Here is a 26091-nt window from a genome sequence, read left to right on the forward strand (position 1 = left end):
CTGAAGCTCCAGCCTGGTTTCTTGACCTTCCCAACTCTGGCAGTGCCAATAGCCCACAGGTCTCTTACCTGTATACAAGATGGACCCTCTTCTGCTTCCTCACCCTTTAGTGCAGATCCTGTCCCCTCCTCCAGGCAGCCCTCCTTTCCACCTGCAGGGCCAGGGGTGTCTGATCCACCTTTGTCTAGGCACCTGACTTTGCACCCTGTCTCTCTCTCTCTCTCTCTCTCTCTCTCTCTCTCTCTCTCTCACACACACACACACACACACACAGCATTTGGAGGCCTCCTTTTCCATCTCTCCCCCTGCCTGGGGGTAAAGTTAATGGGCTGAGTCTGGCCAGCCTACCAGTCACTGAGAATTCAGTGGAGGCGTGACCTTGACCTGGATGGTGGTGTCCCCATCGCTGGACCCTCTGGCTGCCCACAGCTACACCCCCGTGCTCGGGACCCTAGCACATATCACTTATTTGCCCTGTCTGGACTATGCTGCTGAAGCCCTTCCAAATCCCTTGAGGCCCCATTGAGACCCTGCTCAGGCACCACAGTTCCCGGTTCCTCTTGGCAGCATTTCTGTTTTAGATTGTTAGTTCACTGACACATCCCCATCCATCTGGTGTAGTCTGTGCTCAGTGTTTGTTGACTGATGGTACACATTGGCTGGCCCAGGACCACAATTCCCGCTTGAGTCCTCAGAGCCCATGAGCCCACAGGGGTTAAGCAGGACCCACTGGGTACATGTGTGGGGCAGGGTGAGTTGTGGGCCCGTCAGATTCCCAGGCCCTGATAAACCTAGCATGGCTGCAACTAGACAAAATCCCCAGGTGTTTCTGTACAAACATGAGGTGCTGGTCCTGGAGACGTGGGGAGCTCTCAGCACACAGCTTGGCCTGGGCCACCCACCTGCCTCCCATCCTCCAGGAAAAGTGTCAAATCTTTGTGCACAGCTGTCCTCCAAAGGCACAAGACCCAGGGATATGTATCCACCATACAGGGTGGGACCCCAGATGGCTGGGGCGGCCTGGGCTGCAGCCACCAAAGGCCAGGGCTGGCTGTGTTCGGGGTGTGCAGAGGCTACCTACCAGGGAGGTGAGAAGCACAGGTGTGTTCTGGGGGATGGGTGGGCCCTGCCTGGAGACCCCTCCTACAGCACAGTGCTAAGCTAGGAGGTTTGCCCCACCCCCAGGCCTGTGGCCAAATCTGACTGGCCAGCCCTCCCTTCAACCACAACCCAGGCTGGTGGAGGATGGAGACCCCACAGCAGACTAAGGGCCACATGGTGCTCTGGGATTCCTCAGGCAGTAGGGAGCCTTCATGACAGCGTCTTCAACTGCCCAGCCCAGCCCAGCTGCTAAGAAATAGAGTGGTTTCTGGAGATGGCAGGACCAGGCTCCCACGATGGGCAAGCACTGGGACTTTAATACACAGTATAATACTCGAGACAACAAAGGGCAGGCAGAAACGCAGCCTGGAACATTCCACAGTCCAAGAACACTCGGTTAGTCGTCTGGAAAGGACGTTTGTGTTTCTCCAGAATACTCAGTAGTAAGGCCGTCTGGGGTTGTTCTGTGGGAGGCAAAAAGATAAAAGGGGAGCAGGTTAACGCTAAAGACAGATGGCAGTTGCTTCCATCCAGAACCTTCTAGAGGCAGCTGAGTTCACATCCTTGAAATGGGAAGGCTTTGGGGAGGAAGGAGGAGCTCAAATGCAGTTGGAGTGGTGGTGGGGTAGCTGGCGAGACCTGGCACAGCTGGAATGGGGAAGGAGGGACACTTCTGTTACCGGCACTGCCGCCTCACCACCGTGGATGGCGAGGTACCAGTGAGGAACCAGCGGCCCAGCTGAAGCAATGTGGGGGACGGGGGTGCATGTACCAAGGGATTGGGCCGGAAGCGGTAGGCCAGCATCATCCTCTTGCGGAAAGCTTCGTACTCATCGTCCTCCTTGGAGAGCTCGGCTGGCCGGTCAATGCCAAAGCCGGCGCCGTCCACTGTAGTGGTGCCCCTGCAGGGGATGACGGGGCCATGTGAGCAGGGGAGCGGCTGACGCTGGCAGGAGAGGGGCTGTGGGGCCTGAACCGCGGCAGGAGGCCTCACCCGCCCACCTGGGTCCAGGAGCAATAGCAGTTCTACGTGGGGCTGTGGAGGTCATACAGGTGTACTGGGCTGGGGAACATATACGTAGGACACGCCCCGCACAGAGAGGAGGGGAGCGCCTGAGATGGCCTGGCCACCCGAGTTTACAGCCAGGCCCCGGACTCCGGCCCAGGGGCAGGACTGAACCCCGGTCCTGGGTCTGCGTCTGTTTGGGACCACCCACCCCCACTGCGAATTGGGGGCCACACTCACTTGTTGACTGGGTTCTTGATGCCCTGGCCCTCGGAGCCCAGCCCGTCGCCCTCCTTCCAGCCCATCTTCATCAGCATCTGGTAGCCGATGTTCTCCACCGTCAGCTTGAACTCCTTGTACTCAGAGTAGTCGGGCTCCCGGCCCTCCTGCAGGGCCAAGTGCTGGTCACCCCCACGGCCCCAGAAATGCCCCCACGGCCTCACTGGCCACTGGCTGGGCCCACCTGCCCCTCTGCCACCTCCACTAGGTCAGACCACGCTCCTCCTCCTCAAGGTCCCCAGGGCCACACTTAGAGCTCCCTGACAGCCAAGTCGGAGGGCAAGGTGACGGTCACAGAGGCCTCCTTTACCGCATGCAAGATTCACGGTTCACCAGCAAAGAAAAGCCCGGGTTTACAGAGAGTGCAAGAGAGTGCAAAAGAAGCCATGGTCAACGAGGGGATGAGGCTTCGTGCCCGTCGGCTGTCTCTCCTTGTGCACACGGGGAATGCTGAGCTCTTGTTCTGAGGAGCCCGTCCATGGGGGCTTCTGCCTGAGAAACGCTTTGCCTGCACACTGCACTTAATTGGCTCCACTGGATGAAGAATTCCCCGAAGCCCCGGGAAATGCTTCTAAAACAGCAGCTGGGCTGCTATTTGTGAATTGCCCGCATGGATGGCGTCCACCATGAACAAATGCCTCCCTCGGAAGATGGTCTGACTCCTCCTGCTGGACAGGTCCCCAGGAGGGCTGATGCCTGGGGACTCCCCGTTCACCTTTAGGGCCTTGAAGGTCTCCATGAACTTCTCCAGCTCATCCGGTGGCAGGAAGTCTCCAATGAAATGCTTGCCCCGTCCCATCTTCGTCAGCTGTTCGGCCCACTCTGCCGAGAGGCAGGAAAGGTGAGAGGAGAAAGGGGGAAGCGGCCTCAGGGGAGGGAGGCAGCTGGAGACCCTGACCCAAACCCTGCTCCCCCAGGCAGCCTAGCACCACTCCTTTTAGCACTGAGGAAACACACACAGAGAGGCCGGTCTTGTACCCGAGGCTTTACAGGCAGCAGGTGAGTGGGGCTTCCTGCGCGCACACGGCCACACCCCCCACACCTCAGGCTTGGTGCCTCAGCGCACCCCGAGTCTTATCCATCTCCATGCGCCGTAGCTGGTGCTCCCAGGTGCCCAGCTCGCTGTCCACCTCCTCATCGCTGTCGTAGCCGTGCTGGTGCTGCTGCAGCGCCTTCTCCCACAGCAGCTGCATGTCCTGCATTGCACGCTTGTGCTGCATGATCATATCATACATCTGCTGCATCTGTGGGCAGCACGACATGCTGTGAGCAGGGCTGCACATGTGCACGGCAAGGGCCTGAACCTCCCCTGTGCGTGCTGGGGCTCCCCTGGGGGCGGGCCTGTGAGCAGGGCTTGGAGCAAGTGCTCACCAAGGCACCGAGTCCTGTGCCAGGACCTGTCCTGATGCCCTGAGTCCCTGTGCTGAGCAGGGAGGCCCCTCTCTGCCTCACCCAGAGCTGGGCACTGTTGCCATGGACTGAATGAGAGAAACGCAGGCTCCTGACCTCTGGGAAGGTCAAAGGTGACATGACAGGGCTGCTAGCCTGGAGGAGGTGGCTGGAGTGAGCCCCAAGGATTGACAAGTCAGCGCCTCTGGTTTCCCAGGGAAGCAGGGGAGAGGCCGAACTGGCCCTCACAGCAACAATGCTCAATACTGCCACATTACTCGGGGCGCCCAGTGCTAGCCTGGCCTGCCCTGCACTGGATGCTGGAGGAAACCGAACAGAAAACTTAAGCAGAAACTACTGAGTGGGAACGGTCCACGAGCACCATACAGAGTAGCTGTGGGACACCAGCCTCAGGGGATGACAGGCCAGCGTGACGAAGCCTGAGCTTTGGGTCCAGCTGCAGGCTGGGGAGGGCCCTCGGGGGTTGGCATGTCATTGACAGGGGGACTGCCTGCCCAGAAGCTGTTCCGCTGACCCTGTGACCACTGCACCGTATGGGGCGACGAGCCACTGCCAGCCGCAGTGGAACCTGCCTCACCGTCGCCTGGCCTTACCTCCTGCTGCTCCTTCAGCTGCTTCTTCTGGGCGTCGGACAGCTCTGTGACGCCCACCAGACCCACGGGCTTCCCCTTCTCGTAGCCGAGCCCCTTGAGGTCCTGAACTGGAAACAAGACACAGACTAGTCAGTGAAGGACACGTGGGCCTGGCCTTGCTCCTGTGTGTGGTACAGAGTCCACACGTTGACAATCCCTGTGGCACCTGGCGCGCACAGCAGGGCCCACACGGCAGGTCAGTTAGTATCGTGTGTCACGTGATGACGGTAGGAGTCACGCCTTGCTCCGTCACGTGCACCCAGTTTCATCCCCACGTGCCCTCTCCAGAGAGGCCCTATGTCCCCATGTTGCAGATGCTGACACCAGAACTTAAGAAGTCAGGGGTCTCACTCACGGTCACACGGCTAATGGGTGACATGGTGGGGACTTTGCAGAGCCTGAGCCATGAGAGCAGAGATGAGCACGTGTGTGTACACACGCACATTCTCACACACTGGTTCTTGGCAGGAGGCCCTGTGGCAGACAGACATCCAGTGCAGAGACACACTGGTTTGGAGTCTTGTGTAAGACTCAGCTGTGAGGCTCTGTCAGCTCCTTCTGGGGAGGCAGCCGACCGTCCTCCCAGCAACTGACATTTCATTTGGCATCCACTTCGGAGCTTGGCTGGAGCCAATAGCACTGATCCATGTGAAGACGCTGTGACAGCCCATCTGGATGGTGGAAACAACCAGCCCTCAGGCGGTGGCTTCCTGGGGGAGAAGCTGGGTGGAGGGGATGCAGAGGCCCCTCTGGGAGGGTGGAGTGAGCTGGATCCTCCAGCTCCCCAGGGTTGGGGCTTTGTCAGCAAGAACCACGTGCAGGTGCTCTGTGACCCCAGGACTGCACACCGATCCCTCCTCAAAGGATGTGGGGGGCCCATGGAGAAGGAAAGGAGGCCCAGGTCTGAGCATGCCTACAAGTTCCTCTTCACCCGTGAGCACGTGGGTGAGGGCAGCCCATGCTCCCCTGGGGCTGGCGTAGGCCAGAGGGACTTGAACCTGGACCTGAGACTTGGCAGCCTGTGCTCCTCCACTAGACGGGGGAGGCATCTTCCTCAGCAGGGACGCGGCCAGACCTTAGGGACCTGTCTCCAAGATGGGTGTGCGTGGGTCAAAGCAGCACTCACATCTGAGCACCTCCTGTGCCCCTGCCACCAGGCTTCCACCTGAGCGACACTCCCGTCCCAGGCACCCTCAGCACCAGGTGGAGATGCTATCTAGAGTCTCGGTGAGTCCTAGAACCTTTCAATAGCAGTTTTTCTCCTCGGGCCAGGGGAGCACTGAGCAAGGAAACACCCTTAGAGCTGGACAGGCAGGGGCAGCAGGTCAGCCATGGGACCTGGGGGGGCTGCCTTCCCTTGCAGGCTATGCGGGGGAGAGGGTGGCGGCTGTTAGACAGCCTGGGATGCCTCTCTCAGTCACCCATTTTTACCTGCAGAATGTAAAGATAACAGACCTCCCTCCCCCAAGTGGATTCGGCCTTCCCTCATATGCTGTCAGGGAGGTAATGGTAGTGGCAATGGTTGTGATTATAGCTCATATCCTGAGCTTTCCATGACAAGAGTGAAATTGAAGTACTTTAAAGCTTAAGAAAGACAATAGGATCTATTGATGTGCTCTCTATAAGAGACTAGCTTTAGATACAAAGACGCGAAAATGTTGAAAGTGAAAGGATGGAAAAACCAATTCCATGCAAAACAATAACCAATAGAGAGCTGGGAAGGCTATACTACTGTGTTTCCCTGAAAATAAGACCTAGCCGGACAATCAGCTCTAATGCGTCTTTTGGAACAAAAATTAATATAAGACCCGGTCTTATGGTATATGAGACCGGGTCTTATAATATCATAAGACCGGGTCTTATATTACAGTAAAATAAGACTGGGTCTTATATTAATTTTTGCTCCAAAAGACGCATTAGAGCTAATTGTCTGGCGAGGTCTTATTTTCAGGGAAGCAGGGTAGTATCTGACAAAATAAACTTTAAGTCTACAAAAGATTACAAGAGACAAAGAAGGGTGTTATATATCGACAAAAGTTTGATACAGAAAGAAAACAAATACACACCTAACAATAGAAACCCGAGAAATATGAAGCAAAAGTTGACAAAATTGAAGGGAGAAATAGTTCTACGACAGCAGTTGGAGACGTCAATACCCCATTTTTAATAATGGATAGGACATCTAAACAGAAGATCGGTAAGGAATGAGGACTGAACAACACTATGTACCGAACAACAATTTCATTTACAATAGCGTCAGAAAGAATAAACCATTCTTTAGGAATACATTTAAACGAGGAGGTGCAAGGCTTGTACAACAAATACTACAAAATATGTTGGAACAAAATAAAGACGACTTAAGTAAATGGAGAGACATCCAGTGTTCACAGGTTGGAAGACTTAAATATTGTTAACATGTCAGTACTACACAAAGCAATCTATAGATTCAATGCAACCCCTATCAAAATACCAGCAGTGTTTTTCGCAGAAATGGAAAAGTCTATCTGAAAATCCATATGAAAAATCAAGGGACCCCAACAGCCAAACCTTGAAAAAGAAAAGGGACAGTGATCAAAACACTGTAGTACTGGCATAAAGATAGACATACAGACCAGTGTAATAGGATAGGGCTCAGAAATAAACCTTTACTCCTATGGTCAACTGACTTTTGACAAGGGTGTCAAGACCATTTAATAGGAAAAGAACAGTTTCTTCAACAAATGGTGCTGGGACAACTGGATATCCATATGCAAAAGAATGAAGTTGGACCCTTACTTTATATCATATATAAAAATTAACATAAAGTGGATCAAAGACCTAAATTTAAGAGCTAAAACTATAAAACTTTTAGAAGAAAACATAGGGGCAAATCTTCATGACATTGGATTTGGCTATGGTTTTAAATACGACACCAAAATCACAGGCAACAAACGAAAAAATAAATTGAACTTCATAAAATTTAAAACTTTTGTGCAGGATGAAAAGACAACCCATAGAATGAGAGAAAATGTTTGCAAATAATGTAACTAAACTGGGGATAATATCCAGAATACATAGAGAACTCCTAAAACTCACCAACAAAAAGCAAAACAACCCAATTTTAAAATGGCAAAGGACTAAAATAGACATTTCTCCAAACAAGCCAGTGTTTCCCCGAAAATAAGACTGGGTCTTATACCGTATTTCCCCGAAAATAAGAGCAGGTCTTGTATTAATTTTTGCTCCAAAAGACGTGTTAGGGCATATTTTCAGGTGATGTCTTATTTTTTCATGTACAATAATCTACCTGTATTCAAATACAGTCATGTCACCTTCTTCTGGAACATCGTCATAAATGTGTCCGTCTAAATGTGTCCGTCTGGCTGACGATCTTAACTGGGGCTTATTTTCGGGATAGGTCTTATTTTCGGGGAAACACGGTATGTAAATGACCAATAAGCACATGGAAAAATGCCCAACACCATTAGTCATTAGGGAAATGCAAATCAAACCTACAATGTGATTCCACTTTACACCTACTAGGATGGCTATAGTGAGGCGAGGAAGTGGAGAGATTGCAACTCTTGTGCTTTGCTGGAGGGAACATAAAATGCTGCAGCTGCTGTAAAGAAGTTTGGTGGTTCCTTAAAAAGTGAAACGTAGAATCATCACATGACCCAGCAATCCCACTCCTTGGCATACATACAAGAGAACTGAAATCAGGGATCCAAATAGTACTTGAACACACATGTTCACAGGAGCACTAGTAGCAACTGCCAAAAGGGGGAAACAACCCAAGTGTCCAACAACAGATGACGGATGAAAAAAGTGCAGTCAACCCCCACAATGGAATACTATTCAGCCACAGAAAGGAGGGAAGTTCTGACACGTGCTACAACACAGATGAACTCTGAAAACCTGATGCACAGTTAAAGACGCCAAACCTCCTGACAGAGCCCACCTGACAGAGGCGAGGGGGAGGCGTCCACGTCCCTCTGCACCAGCTCGGCGGGGGGGAGCTCCACTTTGTCTTCCTCAGGCCCCCATCGGCTCTTTCGCTTCCTCTTCACGGTTGCTGTCGTGGCTGGCTTCCCGAGGGCAGATGGCGCCGGGGTGACAGTGGGTGAGGGGGCAGATGAGGCAGGGCAGGCGGCGGTGGGGGGCAGAGACCCTATCGGGGTCTCAGGAGGCGGTCTGCGTTGCAGGCAGAGGTCAGGTGCTGTGTGGATGCCTGTGGGGCCCGCCCTTGCTTTCCGGAACTCCTCCAGCTTTTGGCGGTAGTACTTGTACCCCTGGCTGCTGGGTTCGTACAGAAAGCTGCAAAGTAGAGTGGGGGGCACACCATCAGCTGGGTCAGGAGCAACATGGACCTTGTGTAGGCACCCCCAGTCGGCCAGGGTCTCCACCATGACCTCCAGCCCTGCCAGGCCTCACTGGCTACCGGCTCTGGTGGCCCAAACTTGAGGAACAGTGTGACATGCCTCAACCTGTCATGATGCCAAGGGACATACCAAGCCCCCATCCCTTCTTTGTGCAGTGTCTGTCGCACTGTTATTGATCAACTGCTTACAAGGAAAAGGGGACGGCTCCCTCAGACCTGCCCCAAGCTCCATGAAGCTCTTCCCCTGCTGTCCTAAATGAGCACCAGGGCCTCCAAACCAAGACATCCTGAAGTGCGAGAGACACCTGGCATCAGAAAGGGCAGGATTTGCCCCAAACTGGACAGCTCAGCACATTTGCGCTTCTCTGATGTATCCCTGAAGTGCTGACAGCAAATGGCGTCAAGACGACACTGAACGTCGGACCAGAAAGGACCTGGACTCCAACCCAAGGGCAGAAGCTCCCACCTTGCTGGAAGCCAGGAGTCCCCTCTGTCCCCCCAATCCAAGCTCAGAGCTGGTGCTGCTGGGTTCAGAGCTGGCAAAGGCTATAGCTCCCTCTGTACCTGCCCGGCATCTCTCAGACCATACATGTCCTGAGCCCACAGTCCCACCTCTGGGGTCCACACCAGAGGGAAGAATCACAGGCCAGCTCCACAAAACAAAACCTGTGCACAACCTGGGTTATACAACTCTCAACAAGGAGCTAGACCTGCACCCATGAACCTGAAGGGGCAGTCATGGCACAATGCTGTGCTACAGAAGCAACATGTAGACTCCAAGACGCTGTAAATTCCTTTTGCACAAGAGAGACAGCAGAAAGAAACCCCACAGATTGTTTCTATGTGTCTACATGAGAACCGAAATAGGGGTGGAAGGACCCCCATCCCCACTAATATTGGTACCTATGGTGAGATGGAGGGACAAGGAGATGGCAGCATCTTCTTGGATCATGGTACACACATGTACATCCTTGAGAAAGCCCAGTAAGGGACATTTGTAAAAATTAAAGGAAATAAGAATTTTTTCAAAAATTGCTAAGTCTCTAGCCAGGCTAACTAAGAAAAAAGGATACAAATTACGAATGGAAATGAAAGAGGGGACATCACTACAGATCCTACAGATATTAAAAGGATAATAAAGGATTACTATGAACAACTCTACACCCAAAAATTTGATAACCCAGATGAAATGGACCAATTACTTGAAAAGACACAACCTGCTAAAACTCACACAGAAATAGACAATCTGGGGGCGGACGCATGGCTCAGTTGGTTAGAGCGTGAGCTCTGAACAACAGGGTTGCCGGTTCAATTCCCACAAGGGCCAGTGAGCTGTGCCCTCCATAACTAGATTGAAGACAACGAGCTGCCACTGAACTGCTGGAGGGACAGCCAGATGGCTCAGTTGGTCAGAGCGCAAACTCTTAACAACAAGGTTGCTGGTTCAATTCCCGCATGGGATGGTGGGCTGTGCTCCCTGCAACTAAGATTGAAAATGGTGACTGGACTTGGCTCTGAGCTGCACCCTCCACAACTAGTTTGAAGGACAATGACTGATGGGTCCTGGAAAAACACAGTTCCCCAATATTCCCCAATAAAAAGAAAAAAAATAAAAAAGAAATAGACAACCTGAATAGGTCTATTTCTATTAAAGAAGTCCAGTTGGTAATTGACAACCTTCCAAAACAGAGAGCATCATGACCAGGAGTTCACTGGTGAATTCTACCAAACATTTAAGGAAGAAATTATACCAATTCTCTACAATCCCTTTCAGAGGATAGAAGCAGAGAGAATACTTCCTAACTCATTCAAGTACCCTAATATAAAAACTAGACAAAGATATTACAAGAAAACTACAGACTAACATCTCTCATGAATATAGACGCAAAAATCCTCAACAAAATATTAGTAAATTGTATCTATGAATGTATAAAAAGAATTATACACCACAACCAAGTGGGACTTATTCCAGGCATATAAGGCTGGTTGAACATTTGAAAATAAAGTAATGTAACCTGGCACATCAACAGGCTAAAAAATAAAAACCACACAATCATAACAATAGCTGCAGAAAAAGCATTTGATAAAATCCAACACCCATTCATGATAAAAACTCTCAGTAAACTAGGAATAGAGGCAAACTTCCTCAACTTGATAGAGTATTTACAAAAACACTCACAGCTAACATCATACTTAATGGGGAGAAACTTGGAAGCTTTCCCACTAAGAACAAGAACAAGGCAAGAATATGCCACCTCACCAATGCTTTTCAACATCTTACTGGAAGTCCTAGCAAATTCAAAAGATGAGAAAAGGAAATAGGTATACTAATTGAGAAGGAAGAAGTAAAACTGTCTTTGTTTGCAAATGACATCATTGTCTGTGGAGGGAAAAAAGCACCAAAGAATAGACAAAAAAACTCCTAACTAATAAGCTATTATAGCAAGGTTGCAGAACACAAGGTTAATACACAGAAGTGAATCATTTTCCTATATACTAGTAATGAACATGTGGAATTTGAAATTTAAAACACAATACCATTTACCTAAGCATCCCAAAATATGAAATACTTAGCTAGAAGTCTAACAAAATATGTGTAAGATCTATACGAAGAAAACTACAAAACTCTGAAGAATGAATTCATGAAGAACTAATTAAATAAAGAGATATTCCATGTTCATGGATAGGAAGACTCAATATTATATTGTCAAGATGTCAGTTCTTCCTAACTCTATTTCTAGATTCTGTGAAATTCCAATCAAGATCCCAGCCAAGTTATTTTGTAGATCATTACAAAATGATTCCAAAATTTAAATACAGAGACAAAAGACCCAAAATAGTCAACATACTACTGAAGAAGAACAAAGTTGGAAGACTAACACTATCTGACTTCAAGGCAGTGTGACACTGGTAAAAAATAGACAAGCTGATAAATAGAACAATATAAAGGACCCAGAAATGGATCCATATAGTCAACTGACCTTTTACAAAGGAGCAAAGGCAAAACAATGAAGCAAAGACAGTCTTTTCAACAAATGGTGCTGGAAGTGGACATCCTCATGCAAAAAAAAAAAAAAAAAAAAATCTTGACACAAACCTCATACCCTTCACAAAACTTAACTAAAACTGGATCAGAGACCTAAATGTAAAATGGAAATATATAAAACACCTAGAAGATAACAGGAGAAAACCTAAATGACCTTGGGCATGGAAATGACTTTTTAGGTACAACATCAAAGACATGATCCAAGAAAGAAACTTAAAATTAAAAAGTGCTCTGCAAAAGACACATCTGATAAAAACTGTTATTCAATGGACCAATAACCTTAATGTATAGCTTAGCAAAGATTTATAGATGGCAAATAAGCATATGAGAAGATGCTCCACATCATATGTAGTCAGGGAAACGTAAATTAAAACAACGAGATACCACTACACACCTACTAAAATGGCCAAAATCTAGAGCACTGACAACACCAAATGCCGGACAGGATATGGAACTACAGGAACTCTTTCATTGCCACGGGAATGTACAGGGTACAGCCACTTTGGAAGGTTTCTTATAAAACTAAATATACCATACGATCCAGCAATCATACTTCTTGGTATTTACCCTAAAGATAAAAATTTATGTCCACACAAAAACCTGCCTACGGATGTTTATAAAAGCTTCCTTTGTAATTGCCAAAACTTGGAAGCAACCAAGATGTCCTACAGTAGGCGATGGATAAACTTAGGTCATCCAGATAACGGAATATTATTCAGTGCTAAAAAGAAATAAGCTACCAAGACATGAAAAGACATGAGGAACCTTAAATGCGTATTACTAAGCAAAGGAAGCCAATCTGAAAAGGCTACATACCATGTTTCCTCAAATATAAGACCTAGCGGGGCCATCAGCTCTAATGCGTCTTCTGGAGCAAAAAAATAATATAAGACCCAGTCTTATTGTAATATAATGTAAGACCGGGTCAATGTAAAGTAATGTAATGTAATTAATGTAATGTAATGTAATATAAAATATAAGACGCGATCTTATATATTATAATATATAAGATCGCGTCTTATATTAATTTTTGCTCCAAAAGCTGCATTAGAGCTGATGGTCCGGCTAGGTCTTATTTTCGGGGAAACACGGTACTACATGATCCCAATTACATGACATTCTAAAAAAGACAAAGCTACCAAGTCCGTTAAAAGATCAGTGGTTGTCAGGGGTTAGGGAGGAAGTAGGGACAATAGTGGGAACACAGGCTTTTAGGAGATCGTTCCTCAGGTTGGAGTGATCCTGCCCCCGGAGTTAACCAAAGTTAACACTTTGGTGTCTTTCCTTCTAGTCCTTTTTTTCAGTGCAGATTTAAACTGAGCTGTGGTTCTAGTTGCTGTCTCCCGATTTTCAAAAAATGCCTTAACTTGACGACCTAAGACTTTCCCGTTGGAATGCGGTGGAGAGTGGTAGGAAAGGCACCTCCACCGAGCAGCCTCCTTGCCTTGTTTTCCTCGTGTGAGGCCAGCGCCCCAGGTTGTTGTCAAGAAAAAGTGGTTCACATGGGGGATGTATTACAGATGCAGTTATAGTCTAGCCCACGGGGGCTGGACATTCAATGTGTCATTAATTTTTCGTGGCTACGGACAATACTGTCTTTAACATTGTTTCTGGGGACAGAAGTGGGGTGATTGATCAAAGGAATGGGTGAACAATTATTACAGACTGTTTTCCAAAACACACAGCTGCTGGGGAACCCAAAGGGCAGGGAAGGGCAAGAGCAGCAGGAACACGAGGGGGCTGTGTGATCTCAGAGAGAGGAGCTAGCTGCCTCACACCTGATCCCACTAAGGATTAAACGGTCCCTGTGGTACGATCTGGCACACTCTGCCCAGGCCTGGCCCCACTCATTCCTCCCCAGTGTGCGGAGTGCCGACTGCGTTCCCAGACCATGACTCCCCTTCAGCCACTTCTCCCCCGGGCGCCCCACGCTCCCTCCTCACCCCTGGCTCTCTTCCCTTGCCACGTCCAGGCCTCCGTCACAGCCACAACCGACAAGCTGGGTATATGCTAGCGACGCAGGGCCTGGAGCCGCCTGCACTGACAGGACTTCTTGACCCCCAGGGGCTGAGCCATAGCTGCCGAGCTCTGGACCCTCTGATCAAGGAGAGCCACCGGGGCTTGCGGACTTGGACAGGATGCCATAAGCTCACCCACTTTGCCTGAGATAGAGTTCCACTTAAGAGGAGCGACAGTAAGCTAAGTTTCCTGTTTAAATATACTTACTTAGGTAAATGAAAAAAAAGGTGCAGTGACTTAAGGTCGACTCTAAAGTAGATACTTTAGAGGGTGGTGCAGAGGGGTGGCAGGTATCATGATGTCCTGAAGAGATCCTGGGTCTCCTAAGCTCCAGACCCCCACACCCACAGCCCCCACAAGGGATGCCCGAACACCTCAGCAGTCCTCCCCTACCCACCTCTGCCTCAACCCTAGACCTGGCATGTCTGATCACCCTCCACAACTGTGGCCAGTGACCCTGGAAGACTAGCTGACCCCATCCCTCCCTATGCACACCCTCCAAAGGCTCTCAGTGAACCCCTGCGCCCTCTGGGACCTAGCTGTGCCCGCCTCCATGGCCCATGTGCACCCCACACACTGGCGCAGTGCCTGCCATCTCAGCTGCTTTACTCCTACGTGGTGGTCCCTCTGGATGCCCTTCTCTGTTCTGAGTCTAGCTCATGCTGGCTCACACGTAGGAGACAACGACTGGCTGCCTGCCCGGCATCCACTCCCACTTCCTTTTTCCCGAGGCCCTGATGGCATGTACAGCTGCTGAATCAACCAGCCCAGATGGCTGCTGCTCCTGCACGTCCCCACTGACTGAGTGGGGACTTGTATCACTCGTGGCCAAAAGTGTCCTCACAGGTGCCTCACCCCGTGCGGGGTTCAGTGTCCACCTCACAAGCCTCTGCTGGGCCGGCCTCGCAGTGGCACCTGCCCCTCCCCTCCCTGGCAAAGAGCAGGCGCTATAGCCCCACCAGTGAGTGAATGAGCAGGTGAACAGACCCAGCCTGAGGGGTTGGGGGTGTGATTTCATAGCTAGGGACAGAAGGAGGGCCAGGCTGCTTGTCCCACCCGCTCCATGGAAGCTACACACAGGCTGGGGGTTCCTACTCCCCGAAGCCTGAAGTACTACATTCCCTGCTTTCCTGCTGTTCCCCTGGTGGTAAAGATGAGACCCTAAGAAGGGTCTCACACGGCGAGCAGCACAGTTCTGTGAGGTTCTGCGCCAGGGCCTGGCCTGCCCCCAGCCTGGGGCTACTCTCTCTGTTGTAAAGGGAGCCGGACAAGTGCTCGAGACTCTCAGTGAGACACCTGGGAAAACACAAGCCACCAAAGGCCCCCGCACACCTACCTCACAGACAATTTAGGGTACCCATGTGCACGTAGGAAGTGCCCGTCGTGTGGCAAGGCTGGCTCTAGGGCCAGAAGCTCCGGGACCTAAGTCCCAGTCTTGCGAGCTTCTTGCTGGGGGACCCTAGCCTGTCTCAGGACCATGCCAAGCCTGTTTCCTCGGTGGGGGGTGGGGGGGGCAGGACAGACCCTGGGACCATGGTGAGCGGTCACCTCCCTGGTGGGTCCCCCCCTTACCTGAATGCCTGGTTCTCGCGGTTGTTCTGGAGGGCGATGGTTTCCACCTCGGGACCCCCGTCCGCTATGAACCTGGCCAACTTTTCTGCAAGGTTCTTGACTTCTTCATCCTCTGGGGGTGAAACTTTAAGCAGGCTGTCAGTACTGAGCTCAACTCACCACACCCAACAGCCTAATTTCTGCTAAGAACCCCATGGGCAACGAGAGGGGTTTATTTTAGGAACAATGCAAAGAAAAACAGGCAAATGGGAATCAGATTACTGCACTGGGACCAAACACCAGAGTTAATACTACAACATATCTCAAACACCAACCCCCCCCCCGCCCCTTCCCACCCCGTAGATCTTGGGGGGCCTTGGACACATGCTGGTACATGGGAACAGAATGTGAAGGAAGGTCTGCGTCCAGGCTGGAGGGGAGATGGGAGCCCCCACTTCCGTCTTCCTGCCCAAGGCTGCCCAACCAGGTCACATGGTGATACGGGCCTGGCCCTCCTCTCCTGGGGAGGTCAGGGCAGAGGGCCACAGGCGACACGAAGGACTGACCCCTGTGGCCTACGTCAGGCCTGAACGTGAATCCCCACCACCCACCAGCACTTGGCTGGGATTTTCATTACAGCTGGAGACCACCCAGTACTTTCCCCCATCCCGATACTCATCCATCCAGGATCTTACCAGATGATTTTTTCTGTCTCCTGGTCCCCCTCGGGCCCCCACCCCAAGTGCCAGGCACTACCTTTGTCTCTAGGTACCCTCAAAGTCTGACACATGGCAGGCACTCAGTGACACTTGTTAAATGACCAGGAACCAAAAGACAAACACTCCTTCCCTCTGCCCCCTTTGCATGTACAGGGCTGAGCTCCTGAACACGACCTTGACCTTGGCCCTCAGATCTCCCCTCACTTCCCAGAGCACTGGAGAGGATGGTGGTAGCAGCTGCAGCTGACCACAGCTGCCTGGTAGGGCACAGACCTCGGCTGTCAGAGCCACGCCATGCCACCAGGAACTCTTGATTCCATGTGGGGTGCAGTTCGCCCACATGCCTCCCCAGAACCTCCCACCACCCCCACCCACCTACCTTTCTGAGAGGCCGTCTGTAACTTTTGCGCTTCCTTTCTTATCTCAGCCACCTTCTTTCTGTAGTAGAGGAATTCCCTGCTATTCTTATCGTGTAAAAACCTGAAGAATTTTGCAAAACAGAGGAAGAGTGATGCGGATGGGTGTGAGCTGTGTGGCTGTTGAAGACATATGACACACAAGCAAGCTGGCAAGCAGAGACACCTTGATAGGGCCCAAAAGTAAGTCTCTGTGTCACACCGGAGCCCTTTGCAACCTCTAGTATGAGTCAGAAAGTGTAAGGGACGGCGTCTGGCCCGCAAAAGCAAGCAAGCACCCAGCCCCGGCAGGCTTCAGTCACGACTAGGGATTTACAGAACGCCTGCATGTACTACCGTGGGGCAAGAACATTAAATAGCAGTGGCTTTCCCCTCCCAGAGATACTTACGAAAATGCCGGGTTATCCTTGTAGTTCTCCATAGCTACTTTTTCTAACTCGGGGCCTCCTTCTGCCACAAAGCGGGCCAATTTCTCTATCACTTTCCGAGTCTCGACTCCCTCTGGGGGTGAAACTTTAAGGAGGCTGTCAGTACTGGGGTTCAACTCACACACCCCACAGTCAACAGGCACACTCTCTCTATGAACCACAAGGACAGAGGGGTGGGGGGAGAAGAGGGTGAAATGCAGGAGGTTGTCAGGCGTCCGGGGTCCATGCACAAAGCACTGTGACGAGGGGGGAGTTGGTCTAAACCGTCTTCACGAGACACACTGGATGGGAGAGAAGTGTGTGAGCCTCCCAGAGGCCAAGCCGATCCCCCATCTGGAAGGGAGACGTTGGAAAACATAGCCAGCCTCCCCCGTTTGTTTGGAATGCTCAAGTCTTTTCTTCATATACTGTTCAGTATAATAAATTGGTTCCCTGTCATCCTTCAAAGGTGAAAATTCTTTTAAAATATCATTACACACTCTGATTTAAACACATTGGGTGTTTCAATCCACTGCAATTAATGTCGTCATAGAGGCTCAACTGTCCCCTCTGTGGCTGGTGGAGCCTCTTCAGCTGGCTCATGAGGTCTCTGGACGTGACCCTGGGAATCTTGCTGGCCTCCTCGCTATCTGCTGAAACGGGGTGCTCCAGGAGCATCTCGTAACTTCCTGCCCAGACCTAGAGCCAGCCATTCCTCCAAGAAGTCCTGGTTTCCATGAGTGAAGTGTTTCCAGACCACCATCTGGGGACCAGGGCTGCTCACTGCAAAGAGCTTAATCGTTCCCTTGGGGCCTTCGCAGTGACCGGAGCTATGGTAACACGTTTTTGTGTTTGTATTAGCCTCCCCTTGGAGCCACGTGGAACTCGCTTTTGTACTTTTCACTGGCCCAACCTGAGGCTGTATGTCAGCCACTATATAGTCATGTCCTTTTTATGACATGACTTCCCGGGAGGAAGTTCTTGCTGTCAGTCCGTGCCTGGGAACACTTGCTCCTCTTGGCAATGGGGCTAAACACCAAGCCTGTGGTCAATCTTATTCCCTTTGTTGCTTGGGCTGCCAGGAAGCTGGGAGAGCGGGTGTGGGGGGGAGGTACATGTGGCTCAAAGAGGACCCTCAAGAGATCCCAGGGACATTCTTGGGAATGTCTTAACTTTTCCCCAGTCTCACCCTCCCCCCACGTTCCTCACAATGACCCTGACCTGGTCACCATGTACAAGCACAGGTGTTCTTCTGAGGCCTCATCAACAGCAGGCCTAACAGGCCTCAAGACATTTGCTGCTCCGTGCAAAGCGGTGGTTCCTGGCAGGGTACTGTCGAAGCTGCCAGGGCACCTCTCTGAGGAAACACACCGTCCCTGGGGGTTCCAGGGTTCGAGGTTGGCCACTGATCTGCTCAGATGCACGGTCTGAAGCTGGCACCCTCAACCAGAGCAAGGGGTCTAGAGGCTGTCACAGCAGACCATATGGTCACTTGTCTGTCCTCATGGACCAGGTAACAAGCCTGTGCCAACGAGCCTGGGCAGAGGTGGCCCAGGACTCCACAGGGCTCAGGTGGCACTGAAGTCTCGTGAAGGTGGATGGGGCTGGACACACGAGGAGTGCCACAACCCCCGTCCTATCTTCCTGGAACACGGGGCCTGGGCTGGCTTCCCCAAGGTCAGTAACCATCCTCCCCTGGGCAGGAGAGCGAACTCTCCAACCTGCAGGCTCACACCTCTGGCTCAAACTGGCAGGGACAGGCAACCACATGAAGGAGTGGGCTTCCGGGCCTCGGGGGCATGTAACCAAGCTGGGGAGCTATGGCAGGTCCTCTTCTCATGTCCGGCGAGGAGGGCGCGACTGAACGCTCCCTGACGATGGCCCTGGCCTGGCTAGAGACCAGCTCCCAGACTGGACGGGGGGTCCCGGGGCTCCCAGGATGAAGCCCCCACTCTGCATCCCTTTCGTGCCCCCCTCGGAGAGTTCCCCTCCCATCCCCTTCCTTTACTCCAGCCCACCCCCCCCCCCCACTCCAGAGAGCCACACCCTCGCCCTGGGCTCATCCTGGAGGCCTGGCGGACCCTGTTCTCCTGGCTGCGCTCTCCCCGCTGACCATGGATCCACCTGCGGAGCTGGAGTGCAGGGGTAGGAGGGCAGCAGCCTCCGCACCTTACCTTTGATCTCCAGCCACTGCTCATAGTCCTCTTCCTCGTCCTCATCAGGAGACTGGAAGACACTCGGGCGGCTGGCCAGGGGCAGCTGCTTGGCATGCACGTAGTTCTTCACCTGGCCCAGTGGGCTGCCGATGAGAGGAGGCCTCTTCCCAGAGCGGGGCAGCACTCGAGGCGGGGCATTGGGCACACTGGGCGGGGCATCTTGGGGAGAAGGAAGGATAGCTGTGCTGCAGCGCTGCAGCACACCGTTCTCTGTCTTCCCGCCTCACCCAAGTGCCATCAGTCCCTGGGGGCTGCAGCCTCAGTGTCCAGCACAGCGCCTGGAGGGTGGTGGTCACTCAGAGAGGACACCACCCCCATTTCACAGATGAGGACATTGAGGCTCAGAGAGGCATGACTGTTTGTGGTCACCCAGCCCAGGGCAGTAGCTCTGGTCAGAGGAGCCCCTATTGTCCTCACTGAAAGCCCAGGGAGACACCGGCTCTTCCAGAGAAGACCTGAATCCCTCACTCCGCTTACAACCATTCCCTCTGGTTGTCAATGGCAAGCTGCAACAGGCCTATTCTGGGCTTTCCAAACACAGACCCTGTGATGAAGGGCTCATCCAGCCTTTCCTCCCGCTGTGTGGGTGAATTTGGCCTTGCGTTAACTTTTGTAGCTATTCCCTAGGAAACGTGACAAAGGTTGAGGGTCAGATGTTTCACCAGCAACTTTCTTATGGTAAAAATGAGCTGACTGGTAAACTGCACAATAGTTATGAGTGGGCTCCCCAAGGGCGATAATTCTCGCACCTGGCATGTCCCATGGCTCCTGTGGGCCAGGGAGCTCTCCATCTATGAAAGGGGGTCCCCATTCCTCACCCGAGCTGCTGCTGACCCGAGCCTCGGTCCCAGAGCCCTGGAGCTTGCTGAGTCCCGGCCCCTATACCCCTGGATCGAAAGCTAGGTTGTCTCCCCTCTTACAGGGTGAACACCTTGAGGGTGGGGGTCTGCGCTCTCCCCCTGGGCGTTTAGTGTGGGGATGAGTGGAATGAGGGTGCTCAATGAACTTGGGATGAGAGGAACAAGTTTGAGGTGGGACCTGCCATTTCTGAGAAGCCAGGGACCCCCAGGGGAGAGAGCCAGCAGTATGAGTGTGAGCGGGAAGAGGAGGAAGAGAAGCAGGAGGAGGAGGAGGAAGAGGAGGAAGAGAAGCGGGAGGAAGAGCAGGAGGAGGAGGAGGAGGCGGAGATGGGACGGGGGAGACTGCATTCACCTGTGCTAGTCTGCGCCTTCTGCAACTTCAGAAACTGCTGCAAGAAGCTGCCGTCGTTGGCAAACTTGTTGGAAATGGAAGAGTTGTGTGCGTTCGCAATTCTAGACAGAAGACAGAGAGGGTGAGCCTCGAGTGGAGGGGCTGGGGCATGCCTGGCCCATCTAGGCCCCACATCCACCCGAGTGCTCACCTGTTGGCCCCCAAAACCAGCCCCCAGAGATGTCTGGGGACTGCTGAGTCTGCTGAGCGCACAGAGGAACCTTCAGGGTAGTAAGGAGGAAACGATCTTGTTCTAGTCAAAGCAATGCTACGTATATTAATGTCAGCTCTACCAGAGTAATGACCCTCTAGGTCCAAATGGCCTAAACTAGATGGCTGAGAACCATCTGCTCTCTTCCTGCACAGTACCTATCATCCCTGTTGTTAACTAATTATCTGGACTGTTATTGGCTCCCACGTCTGTCTTCCCAGCTAGACTTCAGAGTTCTTCAAAACAGCACGTGCGTGCGTGCGCGTGTCTATAACATGTTGTGACTGCAGCTCTGGGCCTGGGATGGCCAGCGCTTCTGCGGGGATCACATATGCATAAAAAATACCCAAAGCAATCTTTTGGTAGGAGAATTACAGGGGAATTATGTATTTTTATTATTTTTATTTTGTCTCTCTTTTTGCAAACAGTATGTTTTAATTAAAAAAAAAATTAATCTATTTTTAACAAATCAGCACAATAGCAAACCCAACGGCTTGAATGTTTAATTCAAATTCATTTCTCCCTAACATAAAAGTAACAGAGGCTCATTACGAACAAATGGGAATGTAGGAAAAAACAGAAATATAGAAAGCAAAAAGGGGCCGGCCCTGTGGCTCAGGTGGTTGGAACATCGCGCTCCTAGACAGGTCGCCAGTTCGATTCCCACATGGGCCAGTGAGCTGCGCCCTCTACAGCTAAGATTGTGAACAATGGCTCTCCCTGGAGCTGGGCTGCCGTCAGCAGCCAGAGGTTGGCGTGGGCTGCCGTGGGCTACCCCGGGCTGGGTGCTGCCATGATCAGCCGGCAGCCAGTGTGAGTGGCCGGCAGCCGGCAAAAGCTGCTGTGAGTGGCTGACCGATGACTGGCGACAGACTGCCTGAGTTGGTGGGGGTGTGTGTGTGTGTGTGTGTGTGCAAGGCTCACAATACCAGCATGGGCCAGGGAGCTGTGTCCTACACAACTAGACTGAGAAACAATGGCTTGAACCGGAGTGGAGGGAAGGCGAAAGAAGGGGGGAGGGAAACAAAAAGAAAAATGCAAGCCTCCCCACCTCACAGTAGCCACTATCAACACTTTGGTGGGTTTCTTTGATTTGCCCCCTAAATTGGAAATAGAAAGAAAGACAAGGCAATGATCATAGAATGTGCCTACTTCTTCCATTTTCTGTTATATCATACCATCCTGCCCCAACCTTGGAAATCCCTTGTATATACTGCTCCTCAAGGCTGAGTAACAATCCACATACAGACATACTCAATACTGTAGTTAGTAAAAGCTCAAGGAGCCCACCAGTCTTTTTTCCTTTAAAATTAAGTTTTATCCTTCTAGAAATCTGTTCTAAAGAACTAAAAATGGAAACAACTAGTCAACAAAGGGCACTGGTTGTCCGACAAGGCAGATGGAGCAGCCCTAACGAGTTAAAATTTTAGAGACAAAGCAATCAAGTGCAGCATTAAATGAAAAACAAAAAGGCACGTTATCAACAATATCTACAGTATGGTCCTATTTATGTGAAAATATAATTGAATTTTAAAAATTGTTAGAAAAACCTATCAAAATGCAACCGGCACTTGTCTTTGGGTTGCAGGGTTATGACCGATTTTGGTTTCTCCTCATTTTCCTCTATTCTTCTTCACCCAGATTTTCTACCATGTTTATAAATTATCTTTCAAGTTTCTTAAAAAGGCAGTAAAAGTTATTTCATAGGAAAGAGAAGGTTCTGCTGCTAATCAGCCTTGGCATTAAACAAGCAGGGCCTCCTAGCGATCGGGGCCACGTCGTCACTGTGTGCACGTCCCTCAGGGGGGACGGGAAGGAAGCGGGAACGATGGAAGACGAACAAAGACGTCAGCACAGCAAGCCAGCAAATGAATCCCACTTGAAAACCACTGAAACACACAGTAGGGGGATTACGCAGCTGTTAAAAAGGCTGGCTTTTGCTCAACAGATAATACGTGGCCCATTCACAGTGGAATATTATTTGGCCATAAAACGAAATGAAGTCCTGACACACGCTACAATATGATGAAACTTGAAAGCATTATGTCCAGTGAAAGAAGCCAGACACAAGAGACCACAATATCATATGAAATATCCGGAATAGATAACTCCACAGAGACAGAAAGTAGATTAGTGGTTGCCGAGGTCTGGGGGAGGATGAGGAGCGACGGCTAATGGGTATGAGGCTTCTCTTTGGGGTGATAAAAATGTTCTGGAATTCGTGGTGATGGTTGCACGATGCTGTGAGTATACCAAAAATCGCAAAATGTCAATTTTATGGCATGTGAATTGTATCTCAATAAGAATAAGTAAAACTTAAAACCTGAAGGTTCTAAAGAGTTGTAATGTGGGGAAAAGCTTTTCTTTTAAAAAGTGGCGGGGGTGGGGCTGGGGAGGGACAAAGCAACGAAATTGATCACACTTCGTGAAACAAACCAAAGATGTAGAAAGGGAATATTATCGAAATGGTTGTCTTGAGGCAACTTGAATGTTTCCTGTTTCTTCAGCAAGAAAATGTAATTGTTGGTGTTCGATGTTTTTACAATTTATTTGCATAGCAACCTATACCCCGCACGCACCACCTGATGCTGTCTTTTAGCTGCCTGATCCTGGCACTGAGATCCAGCGGCCTCCAGAAGACCTTCTTGGAAGCAATCCTACAGGGCTTTTCCATCTTGGTGCAAGTCCTTACATAACCCCAGGGGCGAGAGCCCACCCACTGACAGATCACTCAACCCATGTTGAGATCACTCAACATGGGGATGTTCCTGGGCACCCTGGAGGTGCCAGGCTCTGGGTTCCAACAGGAGTAAGGTCTAAATCCTGCCCTCCAGGAGAAGCCACAGACTGTAAGAAAAGGTGGGAACGGGGACAGAACTTCGTGGAGGGTTACCATGATCCACACTTCATATTACACAGGACAGGGTTGCCTCTTGGATTGTCAGTCTCCGGGCTGAATTTCGTGGAATTTGACACCTGTGCTCAAAACTCTTGGGTGCCTGCAGCGTTTCTCAGGATAGGTGGGAGGAAACCCTGCCTAAACTACTCCCAACCTGGTTCTGGAACAGCCCCTTTGGCGCAGCACTTGGGCTGTCTCACACAGGGGCTCTCCCCCATTTCTGCCAGCTGCCAGGCAGGCTTTTCTCTCCTCGCTCAATGGGCTGGCTCTGCCTGAGCCTTTTGAATGCAAAGCCTCTTCTACACCCCTACAGTGGGAACACACTGCCTCATGTTACCCACTGGCAGCTCTGGGGGTAGAACTGGCACCCCCTTTGCTAGTAGAGCCCCATAAGGGCTGAGATGGAGGCTGGGATTTTGCTCTGTGCTACACCCCCAGGCCCTGGTTCACAGCTTGCCAGCAGTAAATAACTGCTGAGTTAAAGACTTGGCAGGCCATCCTCCGGGCCCCCACACACCCTTCATTTCTCTCCTGCCACATTAAGTCTCCTGAAAGAAAGCACCTGTGTCACTCCTTGCACAATCAGGTTGTGGCCGGGTGCCGATACACCATGACTGCTCTCTTAAGCAAAATCCTCTGTGGGTGACCCTCTAAGATTCCAATCCAGCCTGAGGGCACTTACTCTCCAGGATGCGGGGGCTGTGGGCTGGCCACCTGATTCTGCTTGGCTTTCTGCTCCATTCTAGCTTCTATTTCCCGCTTCTTCTGAGCAATGAGCTCTTCCTGGTGGAGGATGTTCATGTTCATTTTTCCAGACTTGGGAGGAGCTACCCCAAACCATCGGTTAGCCTTTCCTGGGGAGGGAAAAGAAGCCCATCTTTAGATTAATAAACATGCCCAGCAGCTGCTGCCTGTAGCAAAGTAAAATTGCCTGTAGCAATTTTAATGCCTGACATTAAAATTGACATTCCTACATCCATTCGTTCATTTATTCAGCAAACATTCACCGAGCAATGTACCACATCCTGTATTAGGTGCTAAACAAGAGAGCCTCGGCCTATGTGGACTCACCTCTGGCTGGGAAGACAACAGACTTGTAATAAAAAGTAGCTGCAAAATTGTGGTAAGAGCTCTCTGCTGGAAACCAAGAAAGGGTAAGGAAGAATAGAGGAGAACCTATAGCTAGGACAGCCAGAAAAATAACTATTAGAAGAGGGGGCATTTAAGCTGAAACCAGAAAGATAAAGAGCCAGCCTCCTGAAAAGCCACATGGGGGGCGATCTGGGCAGAGTAAGGGGCAGATCCAAAAACCCAAGGCTGGAAGAAGCCTGGTGAATCCAACAACCAGCAACGGTCCAATGTGGCCAGAACGAACGGTTCCAGGAACAAGGGTGCAAGAAAGGGAGTCTGGGTTTTACTTTAAGGTCTTTTGGAAGTGACAGGGGAGTATTAAGCTGATAAGATCCAATATGTATTTTTATTTTTAAGATCATTCTGGCTACTGATTGGAGAGAGTGCGTAGGCAGCATGGAGACAGAGGAGGCTCTCTGGTTCCAAGCAAATGATGATGGTGTCTTCAGACACGGGTGGTAACTTTGGAGATAGAGAAGACACCTCGAAGTTTCCCCATGGGACTTGGAATAAAATCCAAATTCTTAAAGTCGATTTTCAAGGCCCTACCAGAGAAAGTCCCCCCTTCCCATTTCCACTTCATTCTGACATTCTGCAAAATGGCAAGGCCTTTGCACTCGCCATCCCCTTCTGGGTGGAAGGCTCTGCCTCCTAGGCCTCCTTCTTTCAAATGTCTTCTGCTCAAAATTTAGGCCTTCCTTTACCACCCAGTATTAGCAGCCTCCAGCCATAACCCATACTCCCTCACACAACTCTCTCTGTCAATATTTCCTCTTGGTGCATTGCCTGATACCCCAGTAGAAGCAATCTTCAGTAAGGGAGGACCCTCTTTTGGTTACCACGCATTCCTAGCGCCCAGCACACTGCCTGGCACACAGTGAGTATTTGCTGAATGGGTGAATGCATCCCAATATTGAGGGGGCTAGGGCTGGGAGAGAGGAACGGGCAAGGCTTGTGGTAAAATAGGGCTCGAAAGACTCAGGAATGTATGCACCCACTAATGTCAGAAACCATTTCGGGAAAGCAGCTTTTCCAGAAAGGAGCACATAGGCCAGACGGCAGCTGCTAGAAAAGGGGAGCAGGACAGCCCAAGGTTGCTGCTGTTTCGAGGAGCGGAGCTCGCAGAAGCCCTGAAGAATAATGCAGGGCAGACACATATGCAGGGCGGCCTCTAGAGAAAGCCAGGCGCCCTCAGCAAATCAGGCCCAGGGTAGGGGGCAGCAACTGGGTCTGGGGTCTCGGGAGAACCGGGAGGTGAGGAACCCGCCACTTCGTGCCGCCCCGAGGCTGAGGTGAGGGTCTGGCGGGTTAAGGCAGGCCTGACCCGAGGGTGAAGCGGTGACGCGTAGCCCCGGGGATCCAGGCAGGCGCTTGAGGGGAGGCGGGGTATGTTACCTGCAACATCCCGGTTGTCCATCTTGAGACTCATCCAATCCC

The 26091-nt window shown here is 51.1% G+C and overlaps 1 protein-coding gene across 1 annotated transcript; it reads right to left on the reverse strand.

Moving 5' to 3' along the window:
- Nucleotides 1-1404: 1404 nt before the first annotated feature.
- SUGP1 (SURP and G-patch domain containing 1) lies at nt 1405-26083 on the reverse strand. The gene is made up of 14 exons (XM_033135046.1): nt 26050-26083; nt 24206-24377; nt 20375-20475; nt 19121-19321; nt 16929-17052; nt 16503-16603; nt 15426-15549; nt 8369-8724; nt 4390-4496; nt 3453-3630; nt 3102-3208; nt 2348-2493; nt 1874-2003; nt 1405-1565 (listed from the first exon to the last, which is right to left on the reverse strand). The coding sequence occupies exons 1-14, from the start codon at nt 26081-26083 to the stop codon at nt 1539-1541; spliced, it is 1908 nt and encodes a 635-aa protein (XP_032990937.1). The 3' UTR covers nt 1405-1538.
- Between the last annotated feature and the right edge of the window lie 8 nt (nt 26084-26091).

This window comes from Rhinolophus ferrumequinum, chromosome 18, assembly GCF_004115265.2.
Source record: "Rhinolophus ferrumequinum isolate MPI-CBG mRhiFer1 chromosome 18, mRhiFer1_v1.p, whole genome shotgun sequence".
NCBI classification, from domain to species: Eukaryota; Metazoa; Chordata; class Mammalia; order Chiroptera; family Rhinolophidae; genus Rhinolophus; species Rhinolophus ferrumequinum.

What these genes read in the sequence shown, in the direction of transcription:
- SUGP1 (XM_033135046.1), bottom strand. Translation starts at nt 26,083, where the DNA reads ATGAGTCTCAAGATGGACAACCGGGATGTTGCAG. An exon ending in CTCCCCCTCGCCTCTGTCAG is followed by an intron (nt 4,497 to 8,368) that starts GTGGGCTCTGTC and finishes TCTTGTTTCCAG; the next exon opens with TTCAGGACCTCAAGGGGCTC. An exon ending in ATCAAGAACCCAGTCAACAA is followed by an intron (nt 2,004 to 2,347) that starts GTGAGTGTGGCC and finishes CATCCCCTGCAG; the next exon opens with GGGCACCACTACAGTGGACG.